Source organism: Balaenoptera borealis (genome assembly GCF_965194805.1).
Source record: "Balaenoptera borealis genome assembly, chromosome: 9".
Classification (NCBI taxonomy): Eukaryota; Metazoa; Chordata; class Mammalia; order Artiodactyla; family Balaenopteridae; genus Balaenoptera; species Balaenoptera borealis.
In genome coordinates, this window is record NC_138873.1 from 44,312,773 (window position 1) to 44,334,527 (window position 21,755).

General features: G+C 39.1%; 1 protein-coding gene across 1 annotated transcript; it reads right to left on the reverse strand.

The window, feature by feature from the left end:
• Nucleotides 1-16,917: 16,917 nt before the first annotated feature.
• CALHM4 (calcium homeostasis modulator family member 4) lies at nucleotides 16,918-20,371 on the reverse strand (the record flags this gene model as incomplete). The annotated part of the gene is given in 4 exon segments (XM_082406082.1): nucleotides 16,918-17,304; nucleotides 19,520-19,992; nucleotides 19,995-20,017; nucleotides 20,316-20,371. Coding segments are annotated over 4 exon segments (939 nt in total).
• Nucleotides 20,372-21,755: the final 1,384 nt, after the last annotated feature.

Here is a 21,755-nt window from a genome sequence, read left to right on the forward strand (position 1 = left end):
AGTTGATAGCAACTTTAATCCATGGATCAAAGAAAAGCATCAAGTAAAAAAAGTTTTTAATTTCCTAACATAAAAACACAACTCATCAAAATAGGTGCAGCAAAGCAACCAATTTAAGGTTTATATTAGAAAGAGAAGGTTAATACTGGTCACAAGTTTAGGTAAATGGAGTGCCCCTTTATTTGCTTTACTCTTATTAACAGAGTTTTTGGTAAAACATCCTTTTCAAACCTGTTGTATATCCACTGTAAAGCCTTCATATTTCAGAATGCTCAAGAGTTGTTCTTTAGTTTTTTAATACTAGAGATAACTTTCTAAGAGACTTCCAATGCTAATGTAAGCAAGAGAACACACCTCCAAATCTTTGTCACACCTACATGGGCATCATTAAGCATTTTTGCTTGATCTCTAATTTCATTTTGACACAGAGACACTTCAGCGAACACAGGGAGGTCCTTAACTTCCTGAAAGTGGAGAATTTTTATGAGGCAGATTGGCTTTCTTTCAGTGTCTCATTTTTAATTTGTAGTTAAAGATGTTATAGGATAAGTGTGTTTCAAGCTCTGCAGGGATGTAAATGATGTAGTGGGAATAACCATCATGGGGTCTGGAGCCAAAAGTGAGAAGCCCAGCCTTAGCCATTTACAGGTTATGTAAACTTACAAGATCATTCGAATAACATGAAATAATGTATGTGAAAGCACACTGCAAATTCTCAAATAGGATATCAGTGTTATTAGTAATTAGTAATACATATACATACACATATATATATTCCTCTGAAGCAGTTCTGTTCTCCCTCTTCTCTGTTCATCTTCATTGCTAAAGAAAAATGTCCCTGAGAGATTCATCTTACTCATTTGTATTTAAGTTTTTTTCTACAGATAATGCAAAGTCACAGTTGCTGCTTCCTAATATTAGCAGTCTTTAAAGTGTGTTTTGGCGTTGATTTTTGCTTTTCTGTCCTTATGAGTTTTCTAGGCAATCTCGCCTCTCTCAGAGGTGCAGAATTGAGAATTCCCTATTTAAAGGTTAATCTTCTCAAACACAGTTCATGTGGCTAATGTTTTATTTAGTCAGGTGTCTCAAGAACTCATCACCAGTCACAAATACAAACAGCCATATGAAATTCTAATTCTGTGAGTTCCTTTGAAGGGTAGTGAATTTCAGTATCACTTCTTCTAGCCTAACTGATCTCCCTGACTGACTCAACACAGCAGCCAGATTGATCCTGCTACAATGGAAATTAGGTCATGTTACTCCTTTGCTCAGAACTGCCCCCTCCCCATCTCATATTAAAGGCCCATGTATTTACAGCCTAAACTCTATAGAATCTGGCTCCCTGGCCATCACCTGCAGCTCTTGTGACCTCTTTAACCTTATCTCCTATTACTCTGCCACCTATTCTGTGCTTCAGCCACACTAGACTCCTTGCTGTTCCTCAAACCCACAAGGCAAGTTCTCCTCCTAAGGAGGGACTTGCTGTTCCCTCCTTCTGGAATGCTCTTTCTCCCATGCCCAAATGGCCTACTCCCTCATCTCCATTTTTTTTTATTAGATTAGTATTTCTTTATTTGTGGAATTTCTCCCAAAGTGAGGCCAATTATATTGTCACTCCTAAAAACAAGCTACAGGCTTTATAATATGTATGCAATACAAATAAAATTCCCTTTCTTCTCTGAGCAGACTCACCAACTTCTCAGTGGGTATTGAACTTGTTTCTAAAGAGTACATGCACTAATTTCATCTGGAAATTATGTTATTCCATGATTTCTATTGATTATTTGTCTTCTAACATTGAAGTCCACCATCTCCTCTATCTATAACAAAATCTAGGCCCTCTGATTTCCTCCTATTGAAAATCTTCTGTCCCAACTTTTTCTTTTTGCCTTTTTTTTTAACATCTTTATTGCAGTATAATTGCTTTAAAATGGTGTGTAAGTTTCTGCTGTATAACAAAGTGAATCAGCTATACATATACATATATCCCCATATCCCCTCCCTCTTGCATCTCCCTCTCACCCTCCCTATCCCACCCTTCTAGGTGGTCACAAAGCACCGAGCTGATCTCCCAGTGCTATGTGGCTATTTCCCACTAGCTAGCTGTTTTACATTTGGTAGTGTACATATGTCCATGCCACTCTCTCACTTCGTCCCAGCTGACCCTTCCCCCTCCCCATGTCCTCAAGTCCATTCTCTAGTCTGCATCTTTATTACTGTCCTGCCCCTAGTTTCTTCATAACCAATTTTTTTTTAGATTCCATATATATGTGTTAGCATACGGTATTTGTTTTTCTCTTTCTGGCTTACTTCACTCTGTATGACAGACTCTAGGTCCATCCACCTCACTACAAATAACTCAATTTCGTTTCTTTTTATGGCTGAGTTATACTCCATTGTATATATGTGCCACATCTTCTTTATCCATTCATCTGTCGATGGACACTTAGGTTGCTTCCATGTCCTGGCTATTGTAAATACAGCTGCAATGAACATTGTGGCACATGACTCTTTGAATTATGATTTTCTCAGGGTATATGCCCAGTAGTGGGATTGCTGGGTCATATGGTAGTTCTATTTTTAGTTTTTTAAGGAACCTCCTTACTGTTCTCCATAGTGGCTGTATCAATTTACATTCCGACCAACAGGGCAAGAAGGTTCCCTTTTCTCCACACCCTCTCCAGCATTTATTGTTTGTAGATTTTTTGATGATGGCCAGTCTGACCAGTGTGAGGTGATACCACATTGTGGTTTTGATTTGCATTTTGCTAATTATTAGTGATGTTGAGCATCCTTTCATGTGTTTGTTGGCAATCTGTCTATCTTCTTTGGAGAAACGTCTGTTTAGGTCTTCTGTCCACTTTTGGATTGGGTTGTTTGTTTTTTTGATATTGAGCTGCATGAGCTGCTTGCATACTTTGGAGATTAACCCTTTGTCAGTTGCTTCGTCTGCAAATATTTTCTCCCATTCTGAGGGTTATCTTTTTGTCTTGTTTATGGGTTCCTTTGCAGTGCAAAAGCTTTTAAGTTTCATTAGTCCCATTTGTTTATTTTTGTTTTTATTTCCATTATTTGAGGAGGTGGGTCAAAAAGGATCTTGCTGTGATTAATGTCATAGAGTGTTCTGCCTATGTTTTCCTCTAAGAGTTTTATAGTGTCTGGTCTTACATTTAGGTCTTTAATCCATTTTGAGTTTATTTTTGTGTATGGTGTAAGGGAGTGTTCTAATTTCATTCTTTTACATGTAGCTGTCCAGTTTTCCCAACACCACTTATTGAAGAGTCTTTTCTCCATTGTACATTCTTGCCTCCTTTGTCAAAGGTAAGGTGACCATATGTGCGTGGATTTATCTCTGGGCTTTCTATCCTGTTCCATTGATCTATATTTCTGTTTTTGTGCCAGTACCATACTGTCTTGATTACTGTAGCTTTGTAGTCTGAAGTCCGGGAGCCTGATTCTTCCAGCTCCATTTTTCTTTCTCAAGATTGCTTTGGCTATTCGGGGTCTTTTGTGTTTCCATACAAATTGTGAAATTTTTTATTCTAGTTCTGTGAAAAACGCCATTGGTAGTTTGATAGGGATTGCATTGAATCTGTAGATTGCTTTGGGTAGTATAGTCATTTTCACAATGTTGATTCTTCCAATCCAAGAACATAATATATCTCTCCATCTGTTTGTATCATCTTTAATTTCTTTCATCAGTGTCTTATAGTTTTCTGCATACAGGTCTTTTGTCTCCTTAGGTAGGTTTAGTTCTAGGAATTTTATTCTTTTTGTTGCAGTGGTAAATGGGAGTATTTCCTTAATTTCTCTTTCAGGTTTTTCACTCTTAGTGTATAGGAATGAAAGAGATTCCTGTGCATTAGTTTTGTATCCTGCAACTTTACCAAATTCATTGATCAGCTCTAGGAGTTTTCTGGTAGCATCTTTAGGATCGTCTATGTATGGTATCATGTCATCTGCAAACAGTGACAGTTTTACTTCTTCTTTTCCAATTTGGATTCCCTTTATTTCTTTTTCTTCTCTGATTTCTGTGGCTAAAACTTCCAAAACTATGTTGAATAATAGTGGTGAGAGTGGGCAACGTTGTCTTGTTCCTGATCTTAAGAGGAAATGGTTTCAGTTTTTCACCATTGAGGACAATGTTGGCTGTGGGTTTGTCATATATGGCCTTTATTATGTTGAAGTAGGTTCCCTCTATGCCTACTTTCTGGAGGGTTTTTATCATAAATGGGTGTTGAATTTTGTCAAAAGCTTTTTCTGCATCTATTGAGATGATCATATGGTTTTTCTCCTTCAAATTGTTATTATGATTTATCACATTGATTGATTTGCATATATTGAAAAATCCTTGCATTCCTGCGATAAACCCCACTTGATCATGGTGTATGATCCTTTTAATGTGCTGTTGGATTCTGTTTGCTAGTATTTTCTTGAGGATTTTTGCATCGATGTTCATCAGTGATATTGGCCTCTAGTTTTCTTTTTTTGTGACATCTTTGTCTGGTTTTGGTGTCAGGGTGATAGTGGCCTCATAGAATGAGTTTGGGAGTGTTTCTCCCTCTGCTATATTTTGGAAGAGTTTGAGAAGGATAGGTGTTAGCTCTTCTCTAAATGTTTGATAGAATTCGCCTGTGAAGCCATCTGGTGCTGAGCTTTCGTTTGTTGGAAAATTTTTAATCACAATTTCAATTTCAGTGCTTGTGATTGGTCTGTTTACATTTTCTATTTCTTCCTGGTTCAGCCTTGGAAGGTTGTGCTTTTCGAAGAATTTGTCCATTTCTTCCAGGTTGTCCATTTTATTGGCATGTAGTTGCTTGTAGTAATCTCTCATGATCCTTTGTATTTCTGCAGTGTCAGTTGTTACTTCTCCTTTTTCATTTCTAATTCTATTGATTTGAGTCTTCTCCCTTTTTTTCTTGATAAGTCTGGCTAATGGTTTATCAATTTTATCTTCTCAAAGAACCAGCTTTTAGTTTTATTGATCTTTGCTATTGTTTCCTTCATTTCTTTTTCATTTATTTCTGATCTGATCTTTATGATTACTTTCTTTCTGCTAACTTTGGGGTTTTTTGTTCTTCTTTCTCTAATTGCTTTAGGTGTAAGGTTAGGTTGTTTATTTGAGATGTTTCTTGTTTCCTGAGGTAAGATTGTGTTGCTATAAACTTCCCTTTTAGAACTGCTTTTGCTGCATCCCATAGGTTTTGGGTTGTGTTTTCATTGTCATTTATTTCTAGGTATTTTTTGATTTCCTTTTTTATTTCTTCAGTGATCTCTTGGTTATTAAGTAGTGTATTGTTTAACCTCCATGTGTTTGTATTTTTTACAGTGTTTTTCCTGTAATTGATATCTAGTTTTATAGCATTGTGGTCAGAAAAGATACTTGATACAATTTCCATTTTCTTAAATTTACCAACGCTTGATTTGTGACCCAAGATATGATCTATCCTGGAGAATGTTCCATGAGCCCTTGAGAAGAAAGTGTACTATGTTGTTTTGGGATAGAATGTCCTATAAATATCAATTAAGTCCATCTTGTTTAATGTTTCATTTAAAGTTTGTGTTTCCTTATTTATTTTCATTTTGGATGATCTGTCCATTGGAGAAAGTGGGGTGTTAAAGTCCCCAACTTTTATCATGTTACTGTCAATTTCCCATTTTATGGCTGTTAGCATTTGCCTTATGTATTGAGGTGCTCCTATTTTGGGTGCATAAATATTTACAATTGTTTTATCTTCTTCTTGGATTAATCCCTTGATCATTATGTAGTGTCCTTCTTTGTCTCTTGTAATAGTCTTTATTTTAAAGTCTATTCTGTCTGATATGAGAATTGCTACTCCAGCTTTCTTTTGATTTCCATTTGCATGGAATATCTTTTTCCATCCCCTCACTTTCAGTCTTTTCATGTCCCTAGGTCTGAAGTGGATCTCTTGTAGACAGCACATATATGGGTCTTGTTTTTGTATCCATTCAGCCAGTCTATGTCTTTTGGTTGGAGCATTTAATCCATTTACATTTAAGGTACTTATCAATATGTATGTTCCTATTACCATTGTCTTAATTGTTTTGGGTTTGCTATTGTAGGTTTTTTCCTTCTCTTGTGTTTCCTGCCTTGAGAAGTTCCTCTAGCATTTGTTGTAAACCTGGTTTAGTGGTGCTGAATTCTCTTAACTTGTGCTTGTCTGTAAAGCTTTGAATTTCTCCTTCGCATCTGAATGAGATCCCTGCTGGGTAGAATAATCTTGGCTGTAGGTTTTGCCCTTTCATCACTTTAAATATGTCCTGCTATTCCCTTCTGGCTTCAGAGTTTCTGCTGAAAGATCAGCTGTTAACCTTATGGGGATTCCTTTGTATGTTATTTGTTGCTTTTCCCTTGCTCCTTTTAATATTTTTCCTTTGTATATAATTTTTGATAGTTTGATTAATATGTGTCTTGGCATATTTCTCCTTGGATTTATCCTATATGGGACTCTGTGTTTCCTGGACTTGACTGATTATTTTCTTTCCCATATTAGGGAAGTTTTCAACTATAATCTCTTCAAATATATTCTCAGTCCCTTTCTTTTTCTCTTCTTCTGGGACCGCTATAATTCGAATGTTGGTACATTTAATGTTTTCCAGAGGTCTCTGAAATTGTCCTCAATTCTTTTCATTCTTTTTCCTTTATTCTGCTCTGTGGTAGTTATTTCCATTATTTTATCTTCCAGGTCACTTGTCCTTTTGGGGTCTCCTTCTCACAGGCTGCAGGTTCATAGTTCCCACTGTTTTTGGTGTCTGCCCTGAGTGGGTACGATTGCTTCAGTGGGTTGTGTAGGCTTCCTGGTGGAGGGGACTGGTGCCTGCGTTCTGATGGATGAGGCTGGTTCTTGTCTTTTTGGAGGTCCAGTGGTGTGTTTGGGGATATCTGTGACCTTAGTATGATTTTAGGCAGCCTCTCTGCTAATGGGTGGGGTTATGTTCCTGTCTTGCTAGTTGTTTGGCATAGGGTGTCCAGCACTGGAGCTTGCTGGTCGTTGAGTGGAGCTGGGTCTTAGCATTGAGATGGAGATCTCTGGATGAGCTCTCACCGATTGATATTATGAAGGGCTGGGAGGTCTCTGGTGGACCAATGTCCTGAACTCGGCTCTCCACCTCAGAGGCTCAGGCCTGACACCTGGCCGGAGCACCAAGACGCTGTCAGCCACACAGCCAGGTACATGGGGAGTTTCTTGCCTTTTGGGAAGTCTGAGGTCTTCTGCCAGCATTCTGTAGGAGTTGTTCCACATGTAGATTTATTTCTGATGTATTTTGGAGAGGAAGGTGATCTCCACATCTTACTCCTCTGCCGTCTTGAAGGTCCTCCCTCCTTCATCTCCTTGAAGTCTTCCTCAAATGTAAGTTTTTCAATGAGGCTACTCAATCACTCTACTTAAAATTACAATCACTCCCTTCTCAGTACTATCGATTCCCTTTATCCTATTGTATTTTTCTCATGACACTTTAAAATTACATTAGAATTATGTATGATGTTTATTCTCTTTCTCTCTTTACTAGAACATAAGTTCTGTAAAGTCAGGGATTTTATATACTGTGGTACTTTAGTATATAGGGTAGTGCCTGACACAGAATAGGCACTCAAAAATATATTCTCTGAATGAGTGAATCACATGGAGTCGTAACATGGTATGGTTCTAAAAGCACTGGACCAGGGAATTATAAAACTAGTTTATAGCCCTTCTTTACAATTGACTTACTATATGTATTTGGACAAGACACACCCTCTCTGGGGCTCAGTTTCCCCATCTATGAAATGGGGGAGTTGGACAAAAATGATCTTTGAAATACTTTCCAGATGTAAGTATCTATGATTCCTCGAGATCATGCATATATTGAAGATAGGTGTGTGAAACCAGACTTCACAGTTAGTGGTTAATATCTCTGACCCAAGGTGTCATGGCCACAAGAATGGTATCTGTGGGTGGAGTTGTTATTCCCCTAACAGCCTTGACGCTAATGTTCTTGAACCAAGTGACAAGATGGGGACCTCAATTGTGAAGAACAACAAAGTAGGGACAACATGAGTTTTAAGTGGGCTACACTTCCAACATTACTTTGCACGTAAGGATGAAGTATAAGGTAGACAGACAAGAAATAGCATCTGTACATGTTCCTTTTCTCCCACCCTAGTAATGACCATTTTGATCATTTGTTCTCTTTGACTTTTTCTCTCCTTCTCTTCCTCCTCCTCCCTCTTCTCCTCTCCGCCCCATCTCTCTCTCTCTCTCTCTCACACACACACACACACATGCGCGCGTGCATGCACTTACTTTTGCTTTGGATTTGAAAGGGACTGAGAGGGAAAGAGAGAAAATGAAGGAGCAAAAGAGGTATGGAAGAAGATAAGGTTAGTGAAATGCAGTATGATTTTTTTTAATGTAGGGAAGGAAAATAAACTTAAGAGTTAAAATGGAAAATTAAAATTTAAGTCAAATCACCCTTTTTGGCTTCCTGAGAGAAAATATAGTGAAGGTTGAGTCAGGGATGCCCCTAAGGGTGTGCAGGGTCCTGGGAAAACATTTTTGTGGAGTCCTTGTCTATATAATAAGCAATTGTATTAAAAGATGTGTTTTTAAAATTCATGGGCTCATGTAATATATAGTGGTTAACTGATGTAGATGTAGAATAATAAAGAGAGGCACTTACACATTAGTTTACTGTTAATCAGTGTGAATGACGATTCTCCACGGTGTCCATGCACCATCTTCTCCTGCTCAGGTTGAAGAACCATCTCTTCCTGTTCTTTATTGCCACATGCACTGTCCCCATCTAATTTCATATGTGCTATAATGACTTTCAAAAAAAGTAGCAGTGCTGTTACTACTCTCAATGCCATGGCTCTCTGTAATTTCTATTGAGACAATATAGTTCTTGCCTCTGCAGTATCCTAATACCATTTATGTAATGCTGGTGACATCATTAACTCCATCATCAGCATGCTGCTCTTGAACGCTGGCTTCCAGTGATTTTTCTCAAAGAATGTACTCTCTAGATGATGTCCACAAATACATTTCTTACCCAAAGTATGCCGGAAAATGTGAATGATCATTTGTTTCCTAGTCACCTTATATTTACTATCTTCCAAAAATGTATTTTATTGATTCCTTTGGGCCATAATCACTGCATCCTTGGACTGGGATCTCTTTTGGTGTTGGCTGCACGCTACCTTCCACACATGGCCACCAGCTGGGAGGACCAGCCAGAGACCTGCAGCGGAGCCAGAAGAGCGGTCCCCTTTGCGTGCAAGGAATGCACTTGACCCACCCAGCCAGGCACAGCGTAACCGCAAGATCAGCAGCCAGAGAGGACAGCGATCGGAAGGGCGCGTCGTAAGGAGGACTTGCTGCCCCGCCCACTGCGCGCTGCCTGGTCAGAGGCGGGCAGCCCACCCTGGGTGTCAGCGGTGCTGCGCAGTGAATAAGGGACCTGCTGCCACCCCGCCGGCTCGGATGCTGCAGCCGGAAGCTGGCACCTCTGGTCGGAATACCGTGGGCCCCCAAAACTCGGGGAAGAAGGTCAGGGAGCTCATGGAAGGAAAGAAACCGGCCCAAGCGGTGGGGCCCCAGAAGATTTCCAAGAATGAGCTCAAAACGCAGAGCGCCCTGACCACAGGCAGTACGGAACTGCATACTTACTACATTTTTTTTTTTTAATTATTAGCACCTTTAATTATTGTTTATTTATTTATTTATTTTTTTGGCTGTGTTGGGTCTTCGTTTCTGTGCGAGGGCTTTCTCTAGCTGCGGCGAGCGGGGGGGCCACTCTTCATCGCGGTGCGCGGGCCTCTCACTATCGCGGCCTCTCTTGTTGCGGAGCACAGGCTCCAGACGCGCAGGCTCAGTAATTGTGGCTCACGGGCCTAGTTGCTCCGCGGCATGTGGGATCTTCCCGGACCAGGGATCGAACCCGTGTCCCCTGCATTGGCAGGCGGATTCTCAACCACTGCGCCACCAGGGAAGCCCCATACTTACTACATTTTATAATATTATTCTAGCTCTGCCAGTAATAACTTGGATGGTTTTTGCTTTTGGCTTTATCTTCCCGGCAAAATATAGACCTTTCTCACAGTACTCAGGATCTGTTAAATCATTAATGGAGTGAAGATGCTTAATTTGTAGGCAGCTTTCTCAAATTCAAGTTATCTCAAAGTGAAAGAATGGCAAGCATGAACTTATCAATAATAAGCCAAGTATTCTTTTTTTTTTTTGAAGCTTTTTTTAAATTTATTTTTTTAAATTTTTATTGGAGTGTAGTTGCTTTACAATGTTGTGTTACTTTCTGCTCTACAGCAAAGTGAATCAGTTATACGTATACATATATCCCCTCTTTTTGTAGATTTCCTTCCCATTTAGGTCACCACAGAACATTGAGTAGAGTTCCCTGTGTTATGCAGTAGGTTCTTATTAGTTATCTATTTTATACATAGTAGTGTATATATGTCAATCCCAATCTCCCAGTTCATCCCACCCACCCCCGTCCCCCCTTGGTATCCATATGTTTGGTCTCTACACCTGTGTCTCTATTTCTGCTTTGCAAATAAGTTCATCTGTACCATTTGTCTAGATTCCACATATAAGCGATATTATACGATATTTGCTTTTTTCTCTTTCTGACTTACTTCACTCTGTATGACAGTCTCTAGGTCTATCCACATCTCTGCAAATAAGCCAAGTATTCTTGATTTATGAAATTTATATAATTAAAGCACCACATGGATCCGGATTAGTTTTTTTACCTTTGGCATTTGTTTTCCCACATTTCAAATGCTGAATTATGTCCACAATATGTAATAGCTTATACAGTATGGTTCTGTTGATGTCATTAAAGGGCAACTACAGAATAAAAATGTGTTTTAAAAATTTTTATTTGTTTAGACTGAAACATCTATAGAAACATATAAAATGTATATTCAGCTGTTCTTTCTGCACTTTAGAACACCTTAAAACATTAGAACACATTGTATTTTATATATTTATAAAGTATTATATTATAGATATATTTATTTGTTTTCCAGGAACAACAGTTTTGCCTAGGGCAGAGCATCAATGCATGTAGAATTGTAGAATGCTTATGCGAACTTACCTTGAAGAGGTCTTAATCCAGAGCATGTCACTCATGACAGGCTTGTGGGTTCATAAACTCCTGAAATGTGGTGGTATGTGTATTTCTTTCCTATCTCTGCTTAGCCAATTACCACAAACTTAGTGACTTAAGACAATGCAAATTTATTATCTATAGTTCTGTAACTGTAAGAACGGTATATATTTCTTACTGTCTGAAACAAGTCAGGCACAGGTCTCAGTGGGCTAAAATCAAGGTGTCAGCAGGACTGTGTTCCTTCTGGAGGCCCTAGGGGAGAATCCATTTCCCTGCCTTTCCAGCTTCTAGAGGCTGCCTGCATTCGTTGGCTCATGACCCTCATCCTCTTTAAAGCCAACAAATAGCTCATTTCTCAGGCATCACTCTGATACTCCATGACACTCCTCTTTCGTTGCCACTTTGCCTTTCTCTGACTTTGATTCCTCCTCTTGTAAGAACCCTTGTGATTACAGTGAGTCCACCAGGATAATCCAGTATCCTCATCTCAAGATCCTTAACTTGATCACATCTGCAATGGCTCTTTTGCCATGCAAAGTATAAAGTAACACTCACATTTCCCAGAATGGCTCTTCAAAGGGGTCTGTGACTCAAAATAGTTTAAACACTTATCCCCACAATTTGATCACCCGCCCCCATCTCTTAGAAGGGAAATTAGTCCTAGAGAGATTGACTTGTACAAGACCCTATGAATGATGAGAGAGTGTGTTTCCCTGCACCTCACTTTGACCCTTCATAACTATGGCCTATTGAAAACAAATTGACAGATTAGAGCAGTGACTGCCACTTCCTGCATGAGAAAGAGAATAACGGAGATTCCTGGGCAAGCTTGCAGTTAGTCTATAGCTAACAAAATCAGTGCTGCTGGCTGTTGGGTAGCTCAGGTCCAAAGTGAGAGTGGACAAGTCAGTTTGCTAAGAAGAGCAGTGCCCCAAAAGTGAGCCGTTATATATGCTGGTACAGTGGAAGTGGAATGAGAGGGACTCAGGTGTGATATGGCATCTTATTGTTGGAACTCAGGATGTTTTAGTTATTCACGGACAGGAGTAGGAGGAGAATCCTCCTAACACCTGCAAGGCCCTGGAAGGTTTGTGATATGCCTCCTGTTGCTGTATTCAGTGCTGTGGAGTGCAGTGTGAGAAGTCAGACTACCAGGGCTAGATTCTGGCTCCATCACTTATAGGTGTGGGAACACTGGCAAAGTGCTTGACTTCTTTGTATCTCAGTTTACCTCATCGATAAAATGGGGGAACTCATTTTATTAGAGTCAGATAGGCCTGGATTCCAATTATGAACCATGATTCACCAGTTATCTAATATAATAATTATATCAATGAGAAAGCATTTTATTCTTATAGGACTTTATACAAAATACCTTCACATTCTCTGTCATTTAATAGCATTTCAGCAATTCATTTTCTAATATGTGACTCCATTTACCATTTTGCTGTAAAGAGTGAATGGAATAATTTGTTTAAAGTAGCTGCATAATATGGAAACACTACGAATTATTTTTACCACAACTGTGTCACCACTACACTTGCGTGCAGCCATCTGTCTAGACCACTGGGGAGCAGCAGAGGAAACAAAATAAAATCCATTTCTTTCTGAAGTTCTGATGTACTGAGATTAGAGTTTCATTGTACTTGGTTAGCACAGAGGAATAATTCGGGTCGGGAATAACGTAATTTGTCTCTCTGGAAGTACCATCTTTGCTCCTTGGTCCAGAGGTCACACTTATAGATGTGTGCCCCACAGCTCAGGGAGCCAATTGTGTAGCTGTCTACTCTGAGGACAGCCTGCCAACATCTATTCTTTAGTGACCAGTGCCAAATTTTGGTAGATTTATTTAGAAGCTAAAATTGTGTCTCTAAACTATATATTTTGAGGTAGCAAATAGCTGCTGAGTCTTGCATTTAGAAGGCCTTTGGTTGGCCGTAATATTTCAAAGTTTTAAGGTTAATGTGATTTCCCTTTGCGCTACAAACAGAATGCAAGAAAACACTTTTTAAAATCACGTTGCTGGGGCTTCCCTGGTGGCGCAGTGGTTGAGAGTCTGCCTGCTAATTCAGGGGACACGGGTTTGAGCCCCTGGTCTGGGAAGATCCCACATGCCGCGGAGCAACTAAGCCCGTGAGCCACAACTACTGAGCCTGCGTGTCTGGAGCCTGTGCTCCGTAACAAAAGAGGCCGCGACAGTGAGAGGCCTGCGCACTGTGATGAAGAGTGGCCCCCGCTTGCCGCAACGAGAGAAAGCCCTCGCACAGAAACGAAGACCCAACACAGCCAAAAATAAATAAATAAATAAATAAAATCACATTGTTGTTTCTTATTACAATCATGCATTAGGATTTTTTTAATGGAATTGGAGACTGAGAACAGAAAGAAGACAAAGAAGATGATGAGTATAAGTATGATTCTGCAACTCAGCTTTGGAGAACATTTAGAAAGCTGAGTAAAACATGTCTAAACATTGGGATTGTATTTGTCTCCCGGGAAGGAGGCAACTTGGATTGTGGCAGGCAGATGGGGGAGCTGATGAAGTTAAGAAATGACCAAGTCTGTATTTATGCCAAGCCACAGCATTTGATGTAGGTTCCAAAACCATTTGGTAGCAAAATATAAGGTAGTATTAGCACATAATTGATTTTAATCATATGTTTTAAAATTACATAAATCCATTAAGCATAAAGGGGAGGAAGTACAATGTTCTTAATGGAAACGTTTCATCTAACTGGCTATGGAACAGAAGAATATGCTGGACAAAACCAAAAAAACTTGGCAATTTAATTTGAAATAGATAATATACAATAAAACTCAAGGTTGTGTACTACCCTTTAAGTATTCATATAGATGCTATAAAGCCCTTTGAAGCCATGCAGAGGAGCCAAAAAATACTTAGTCTTTTGATAGAAAACTACAGTGATAGGTCATGATTAAGTGGTTCAAAAGATAAACTGTATGTAATACTCTGAAAGAGTTTGGTATAGAAAGCGCTTCTAGAATATAGTGGAAAGAAAGTTTCCTGGTGTCAGTATATGAACAACTATTCTTTCTGATAATATAATGCTTTAACTTCATACACTCTGACTTTGCTGACAGAAAAATCTTACTGAAAAGTGTTTTTTCTAATTTCTGTATATTATTCTATATATCAGAGTATACTCCCTGAAAACTAATAAAATAATTCTGATCATGATATAAAATGTTGATTTAACTAGTGTGTCCCAATACAGAGGAACTTCAAAGATTCTCAGATAAATAGGGCCATAGAATTTGGAGCTGGAGAAGACGGTAGAGAACAAAGTGGAAGGGGCCTTTCATAATTACACAGCTCATATCACAGCAGACAAAGACCCTACTTCCATACTTACTTCTATTTTTTAAAGATCCCTCTTGTAATGTCATATCAGAACTGTATATCGAATTAGATGACAAAGTGGAATGACCCTCCTTGGCCACTTGAAAAAATCAGTACACAAACATTCTTTTAAATGTGGAATGCCAGCGAATGTCTGTAGAGAAAGCTCAGAATCAAACTCAGTGATATTTTCCTTCCAATAAAAACAACCTGAGCTACTAGCACTCTGGAAGATTGTATACTCATTCATCTGTATATATATAAACATAAACATCTTATTAGATTTAGAAGGGACCTCAAGAATTCATTTGGTTCAGTTCCTTCCCCTCCAGCAGGTATCATCATCCCTACTTTACAGATGCAACAACTGAGTCCCAGAGAGACTAACCAACTTGCCCAGTGAGTAGTGAAGAGGGAGGAACAGGTCTCCTGTCCTAGCAAACTACCATACTATGTGTCTCCTATTGGTTAAAAAAGGATAGTCTTCTTAGAACTCATTTTTTATTTGTTTCTGTTAAGTTTGAGGGACCCATAATTTCACACAAAATAGACTCTTTCATGACTGTGTAAAAGTAGATTACCAAGTGAGTGATTGTTTTTTAGATAGTCAAATTCTCCGGTCTCCTTGAAAGTGAATCCTGAAAGTCAGCTTGACTTTTGGCAGTTGGTCCATTGTCCAATAAGCAGCCACTATTTTGGTTTAAAAGATAAAGAAAAACCCTCGCTTTGCTTATTTTGGCCAATGAACCAGTTGAAGTGAATGTGGCAAAAATCAGGCATGAGACACTGTATATATCAGAAATAATCAAAATAAAATAGAAAACTGTCAAATATTAGAAGTGAAAAGGTAGGTAGGTCTTCCTTTTTAGAGTTCTAGATAACGGATAAACAAATATAGGTTGCGGTCTTGCTTTCTAATACGGATTATGAGTGCAAAGGTGCAATTTGATAATGGAAAGGTACCGAAGGTGTCATCGTAGTGGAACACAGGGGAAACTTTCTAGGATAAACTTTCTATATCATAGCTGTAAAAATACTTCTGGTATGGAGGTGCTACAGATAACATTTATGACACCAGTGAGGATACAATATGTCATCTTTCCTTGGTTACGGCACGATGACTCAAGACCTTCTTGCATGGGCTTCTCCCTTACATGTTAACACTTTAGAAAGGGCTTTTTATCCTGATTCCCAAAAGGTCAGATATTTAAGCTTGAAGAAAGAGGAAGAAGCAGTGAAAAGTTGCTGGATATTATATAGAGGTAGAAATTTTTAACAACAGAAATTAGAGACAGGGAAAATAATGGTAGAAGACATGGAATGCAAAGAGGGAGGGTGACAGTAACATTTATTACCACTTGTTTTATGAAAGGCACTGTGCTGAGTACTTAGCTTATATTATCACATTTAATTGTCATATATATCCTCACAGTAGCTCTGAGGTAACTACTATGCGCAGATAACAAAATGGCTCTCAAAGATATTAATTTCTGCGTAGCTACTAGGTAACAAAACTAGGATTCAAAGTTTGATGTGACTACAGGGCTTCCCTGGTGGCGCAGTGGTTGAGAGTCTGCCTGCCGATGCAGGGGACACGGGTTCGAGCCCTGGTCTGGGAGGATCTCACATGTCGCGAAACGACTGGGCCCGTGAGCCACAATTGCTGAGCCTGCGCGTCTGGAGCCTGTGCTCCGCAACAAGAGAGGCCGCGATAGTGAGAGGTCCGCGCACCGCGATGAAGAGTGGCCCCCGCTCGCCGCAACTAGAGAAAGCCCTCGCACAGAAACGAAGATCCAACACAGCCAAAAATAAATAAATTAATTAATTAATTAAAAAAAATTTTTTAAAGTTTGATGTGACTACAATTTTCACATTTTTTATTTTTATTTTATCTTATTTTTATTATTTTTTTAAATTTTATTTATTTATGGCTGTGTTGGGTCTTTGTTTCTGTGCGAGGGCTTTCTCCAGTTGCGGCAAGTGGGGGCCACTCTTCATCGCGGTGCGCAGGCCTCTCACTATCGCGGCTTCTCTTATTGCGGAGCACAGGCTCCAGACGCACAGGCTCAGTAATTGTGACACACGGGCCTAGTCGCTCCGCGGCATGTGGGATCTTCCCAGGCCAGGGCTCGAACCCGTGTCCCCTGCATTGGCAGGCAGATTCTCAACCACTGCGCCACCAGGGAAGCCCCCACATTTTAAAAAATTAGACCAATATAGCCACTACCAGACCATCAGTGAAATTTCAAAAAGCGAAGCTGGCACAATGATCAGATAAACTGATTTTGGAAATAGCATTTAGGATGGACTTCTGTAAACAAATATCAGAAGAGAGAAAAAAAGATGAAGAGATTACACTGAAACTCCCTCACCACAAAAATAAAATATCTGTTAAGCAACCTGAAATGTGAAATGTGCTATGATTAAAGTTTTAATTCAGTACCTCCTGATTTGCTTTCCTCATTATCCTCATCCAACCTGTCTCCAAGGAAGCTGTAGTGACCTTGCATGTCATTACCCATGCAGAGAAAGCTGGGTACTGAAGTATCTCTCCAGTCCTGACATGAGGGAATACGGATGTGTTGGACATCTTCATTTCCAGGAATGAAGCCAAATAGCTTCTTTATATGCTGCACGATGAGGAACCGTGAGTGCTGTGCTGCAGCTTGTTCAAAGAGCTCCCTCTCATTGTAGAGGTGGTTGGTCCAGTAGCGATGCCGCGGAGAGGTGAGGGGTGAGCAGCACCTCGCCAAAGAGCAGGAGACTAGGACAGCGATGGTTGCCAAGGTGATCAAAATCCAGCCCAGCATCTTCATATAATTATTCAAAAGAAAAACAGAAAACATCAATATATCAAATATTTAAGAAACAACCATGGTAGGAGGGATTCCTACAAAACGGAGAGCTAAAATGTGGGTAAGAAATTTGCTTTTCTAGTCTTTAGCATATTAGCAGGTGCTATTCATTTGATCCCAGATGCAGGTGTGACAGAGGATATAGGCCCAACCATTTCAACTTGGTTTTGGGATTACAAAGGATTTTTGGATTTGGGGGATTTCCAAAGGATTTTGAAATGGATTCTAAGTACTGTCCTTGAAATGGCAGACACGATAACCTACCAATTACCTTTGCAGAATGGACATAAAATACATACTTTGATTTTAGCTCAACCATCAGGTATAGGGCCATGCATTCTTTGGACACTTAATAAATATTTGATAATGATAGTGATGAAAATGATGATATAATAGATAATAATGGTAGCTTCGTAAGGTGTCTTCAATGATGTACCAGCAAGTATTTGTTGACATTTCTTCTTGAATTGCTCTTTCCTTTTATTTTTCTGTGACCAAAGAAAGTCAGTGAGCAGACTCTCATGTCCTTAAATGTGTAGCACCTATTGTTTTCCTTTTCATTTTCCTCTCCTTTCAAATAAGCATTTGCTGACCAGTTTTATGATTGATTTTTGAAATATACTTTGAAAGGAAAATGAACTAGATTTTATTTGCAACTATTTAGTTTCCATTTTTAAAGACTGACATAAGTAGCTCTTTTCTATATTTAGATTCCTTTTTTTCCTTTTCATGATTCTTTTTTTCAATATTTAGTGGTGGTTATGTAGATTGAGAGAGACAGATTCCACACATTTAGGGAAGCCAGCAGTATGCAGCCATAGTCTGGGAGGTGAAGGTGTCTTCCACAGCTTGTGATTCACTAACAGGCCTGGTATTACCAGTGTGTGCAGAGCAGGATAGCTTCAGTCTAGAGAGGCTGAAACCTACAAAGTGATACTGAGGCCAGCACAGCAGAGGAAAGGTCATCTTGGATGCCCATTAATTCATCAGCTATCATTTACTGAGCCCAAGGTTGACCTCCCACCATGTGCTGTGCATGGCGCTTGGTTATTGGGACTCACATGTGAATTTAGATACGTTCATTCTTTCCAAGTCTTTATGCCTAAGGAGGGAGACAAAATATAAAGCCTAGAAATATTCTGTGTTGAGAGCAATTTTTTCAACTAAATAGCATTAGTATTTTTAAAATTTAATAACTGAAAAGCGACAGGTCAAAAAATGGCTTTGCAATAAGTAGCTTAAAATTAATGTGTTTTTCTCAATATTCAGTAATAACCTATAGGGAAGGGAAAAGAATCTGAAAAAGAATGGATATAAGTATATGTATAACTGAATCACTTTGCTGTACACCTGAAACTAACACAACATTGTAAATCAACTATACTCTAATATAAAATAAAAATTAAGTTAAAAAAATTAATGTGTTCTTACTGAATTGCAGTGATTTGAAATGTGTTTTTTCCCCAAATCCCTTGGAGAAACTGATAAAAACCAATGATTCTTTCTGTAATGACAAAAATGTACTTGTACATCTTTAAATTTAACCCATAAACCCAGTAGGTTTAGGTCTTCTCCTCACTTCACTCCACCCCCTCACACAAACCTATCTAAGGACACTAAATTTAGAACTATCACTGGTGTTTATTTTTAATCATAATTCAGCTTCCTGTAATTTTAGATGAGATTTTAATATATAAGAATGCATATTTAAGAATATAGATGCAGAAAGATGGAATTTAGTAATATAGCAATAATAATTTTAATATGAATATCTGAAATTCATTGTTTTAATATAGATTCTGAACACAGTACTGAGCACTTTAGATGTATTAGTTTATTTATTACTCACTCCAACCCTATGTGATAGATCCTATTAATAATGTCCCCATTTTACAGCTGAGAAAAGTGAAGCATGGATGAGTTATACAACTTGCTTAAGGTTTTGCAGGTTAATAAATGGCAAAGCAAGACAAACGCAGGTCTGCTGACTCCAAAGCCCAACATCCTAACTATATTTACATAGCCGCTCAGTAAAAATCAAATTGATGAGTGGCATCTAGTTTGTGTTCTATAATCAGACAATATGAGAAGCAGCAGGTATGGGAAATGTTTCCAGTGATTGTAGTTAATATGGGATAGCAGAGCACCAAATAAAAAATCAAGAACTTACTTGTGACTGGTATCTGTGCAGAAAAGCGACTTCATCTCTGACCAGGATCATGTCGGATGGAGCTGATTTGCAGCATGGAAACCCAGCTAAGATCTCTTCCCGTTTGCTGGCACTGACATTATCAAACACTCGATAATGATCCACAGATGCGAATTCACTTGCTGAGCATTCGTAGTACGTGCCTGTCAGCAGGGTCACCGCCAGCCACGTTAATGGAAGAACAAGTGCCCTCCCAGTGATGCTGAAAAAGCGAAGGCAAGCCAGCTTGCTCTCCAGGAAGCTGATTCTCCGGGCCGGAGGGGTACAGCTGCAGCAGTATTCATTGGGAATTGTCCACATCTGGCTTCTCAGAGCAAAGCCAGCAACCAGAAGGATTAAGGCAGGAATGACTAGAAAAGTAGAACCATAATAGAAGTTTTTCCCAACCTGACAGGGACATCTGAATGTGAAAGAGGAGATTTGTTGCCCACCATAGTCAAAGCAGCAATTAAAGAATTGCTAGGGCTTCCCTGGTGGCGCAGTGGTTGGGAATCTGCCTGCCAATGCAGGGGACACGGGTTCGAGCCCTGGTCTGGGAAGATCCCACGTGCAGCGGAGCAGCTGGGCCCGTGAGCCACAACTACTGAGCCTGCGCGTCTGGAGCCTGTGCTCCGCATCAGGAGAGGCCGCGATAGTGAGAGGCTCGCGCACCGCGATGAAGAGTGGCCCCCACTTGCCACAACTAGAGAAAGCCCTCACACAGAAACGAAGACCCAACACAGCCATAAATAAATAAATTTAAAAAAAAAAAGAATTGATAAATGTTCCACTCCTCTGCAGAGAAGATACAGTATTGTTGAGAGCTGGGCTCATCGTTGGGAAGTCCTTACACAAATCAGCTTGTAGCCCTTTCTGATCATTAGACTCCACCAGCTATAACCACTTTATGGGATCTTACTGGTTTAACTGGTTGTGTCAAGTGACCCAACATCCTTACATGTTTAAAGGATTCTAGCATCTTTCCTTGTGTACTTTGTGAATCCTGAGCTAATAAATGCACTTCACAGTACAGCTGGAGGGACCTGAGGGAGAGATTTATCTGGTCTGAATGATGGGGGAAATTTCTTCAGTGTATCTTTCTACTAAAAAGAAGATGACTTGCTTGCAAAACAAACTGCTGCCATCTTTCTATGTGCTGCTTTGTGTGACACAAAATGCTCAACACTAGCAGAAGAGCATTGGAAGAAATACATAGAACATTCTTACTGGTCCAGGACTGTGTTACCATAAAATTATGGCATAAAGAATAATGGAAATTACCTAATACTAGAGCAATCTAAATTTAGGGCTGTGTGGAGCATCCATAACTTCAGAGTTTTTCCAGAAGATCCCAAAAGCTTTCCCAAAAGAGAAGAAAAAGACTTGGGTACCCATAAAACCAAATCACAACAAACAAATTCTACCTTTGCATAAAAATGTGTTTGTATTGACAGAACATAATATAATAATGTGTTGTTTAAAAGTTAAGTTGCAAATTTGTTAATAAGGTATCTTTTTGTTATATGAAAATATAATATTTGGTTAATTAATAAAGTTATATATATAGACAAGAATCTAGTGATCAAACATGTAAAATGTTATCTATATTTATTTAATCATCAAATGTTTTTGTATAATTTCTATATAAAAGGCCCTGGTGTAGGCTTGCCTTGTCTCAGAAAAAATGAATAAGATATAAATTTCTCTTCTCAAATAAATCTCAGCTGGCCTTGGTTAAGTACATAATCAGTGAATTGAAACATAATGCTGAGGAACTGACCCAAAGTGCAGTACAAAAAGACAAAGAAATAAAATAATGTATCTTAAAAAGTAGTTAAAGGAGGGAGGAACACTCCCAAACTCATTCCACAAGGCCACCATCACCCTAATACCAAAACCAGACAAAGATGTCACAAAAAAAGAAAACTACAGGCCAATATCACTGATGAACATAGATGCAAAAATCCTCAACAAAGATCAAGTGGGGTTTGTCCCAGGTGTGCCAGGATTCTTCAATGTAGGCAAATCAATCAATGGGATACACCATATTAACAAATTGAAGGATAAAAACCATATGATCATCTCAATAGATGTAGAAAAAGCTTTTGACAAAATTCAGCACCCATTTATGATAAAAACTCTCCAGAAAGTGGGCATAGAGGGAACCTACCTCAACATAATAAAGGCCATATATGACAAACGCACAGCCAACATCATT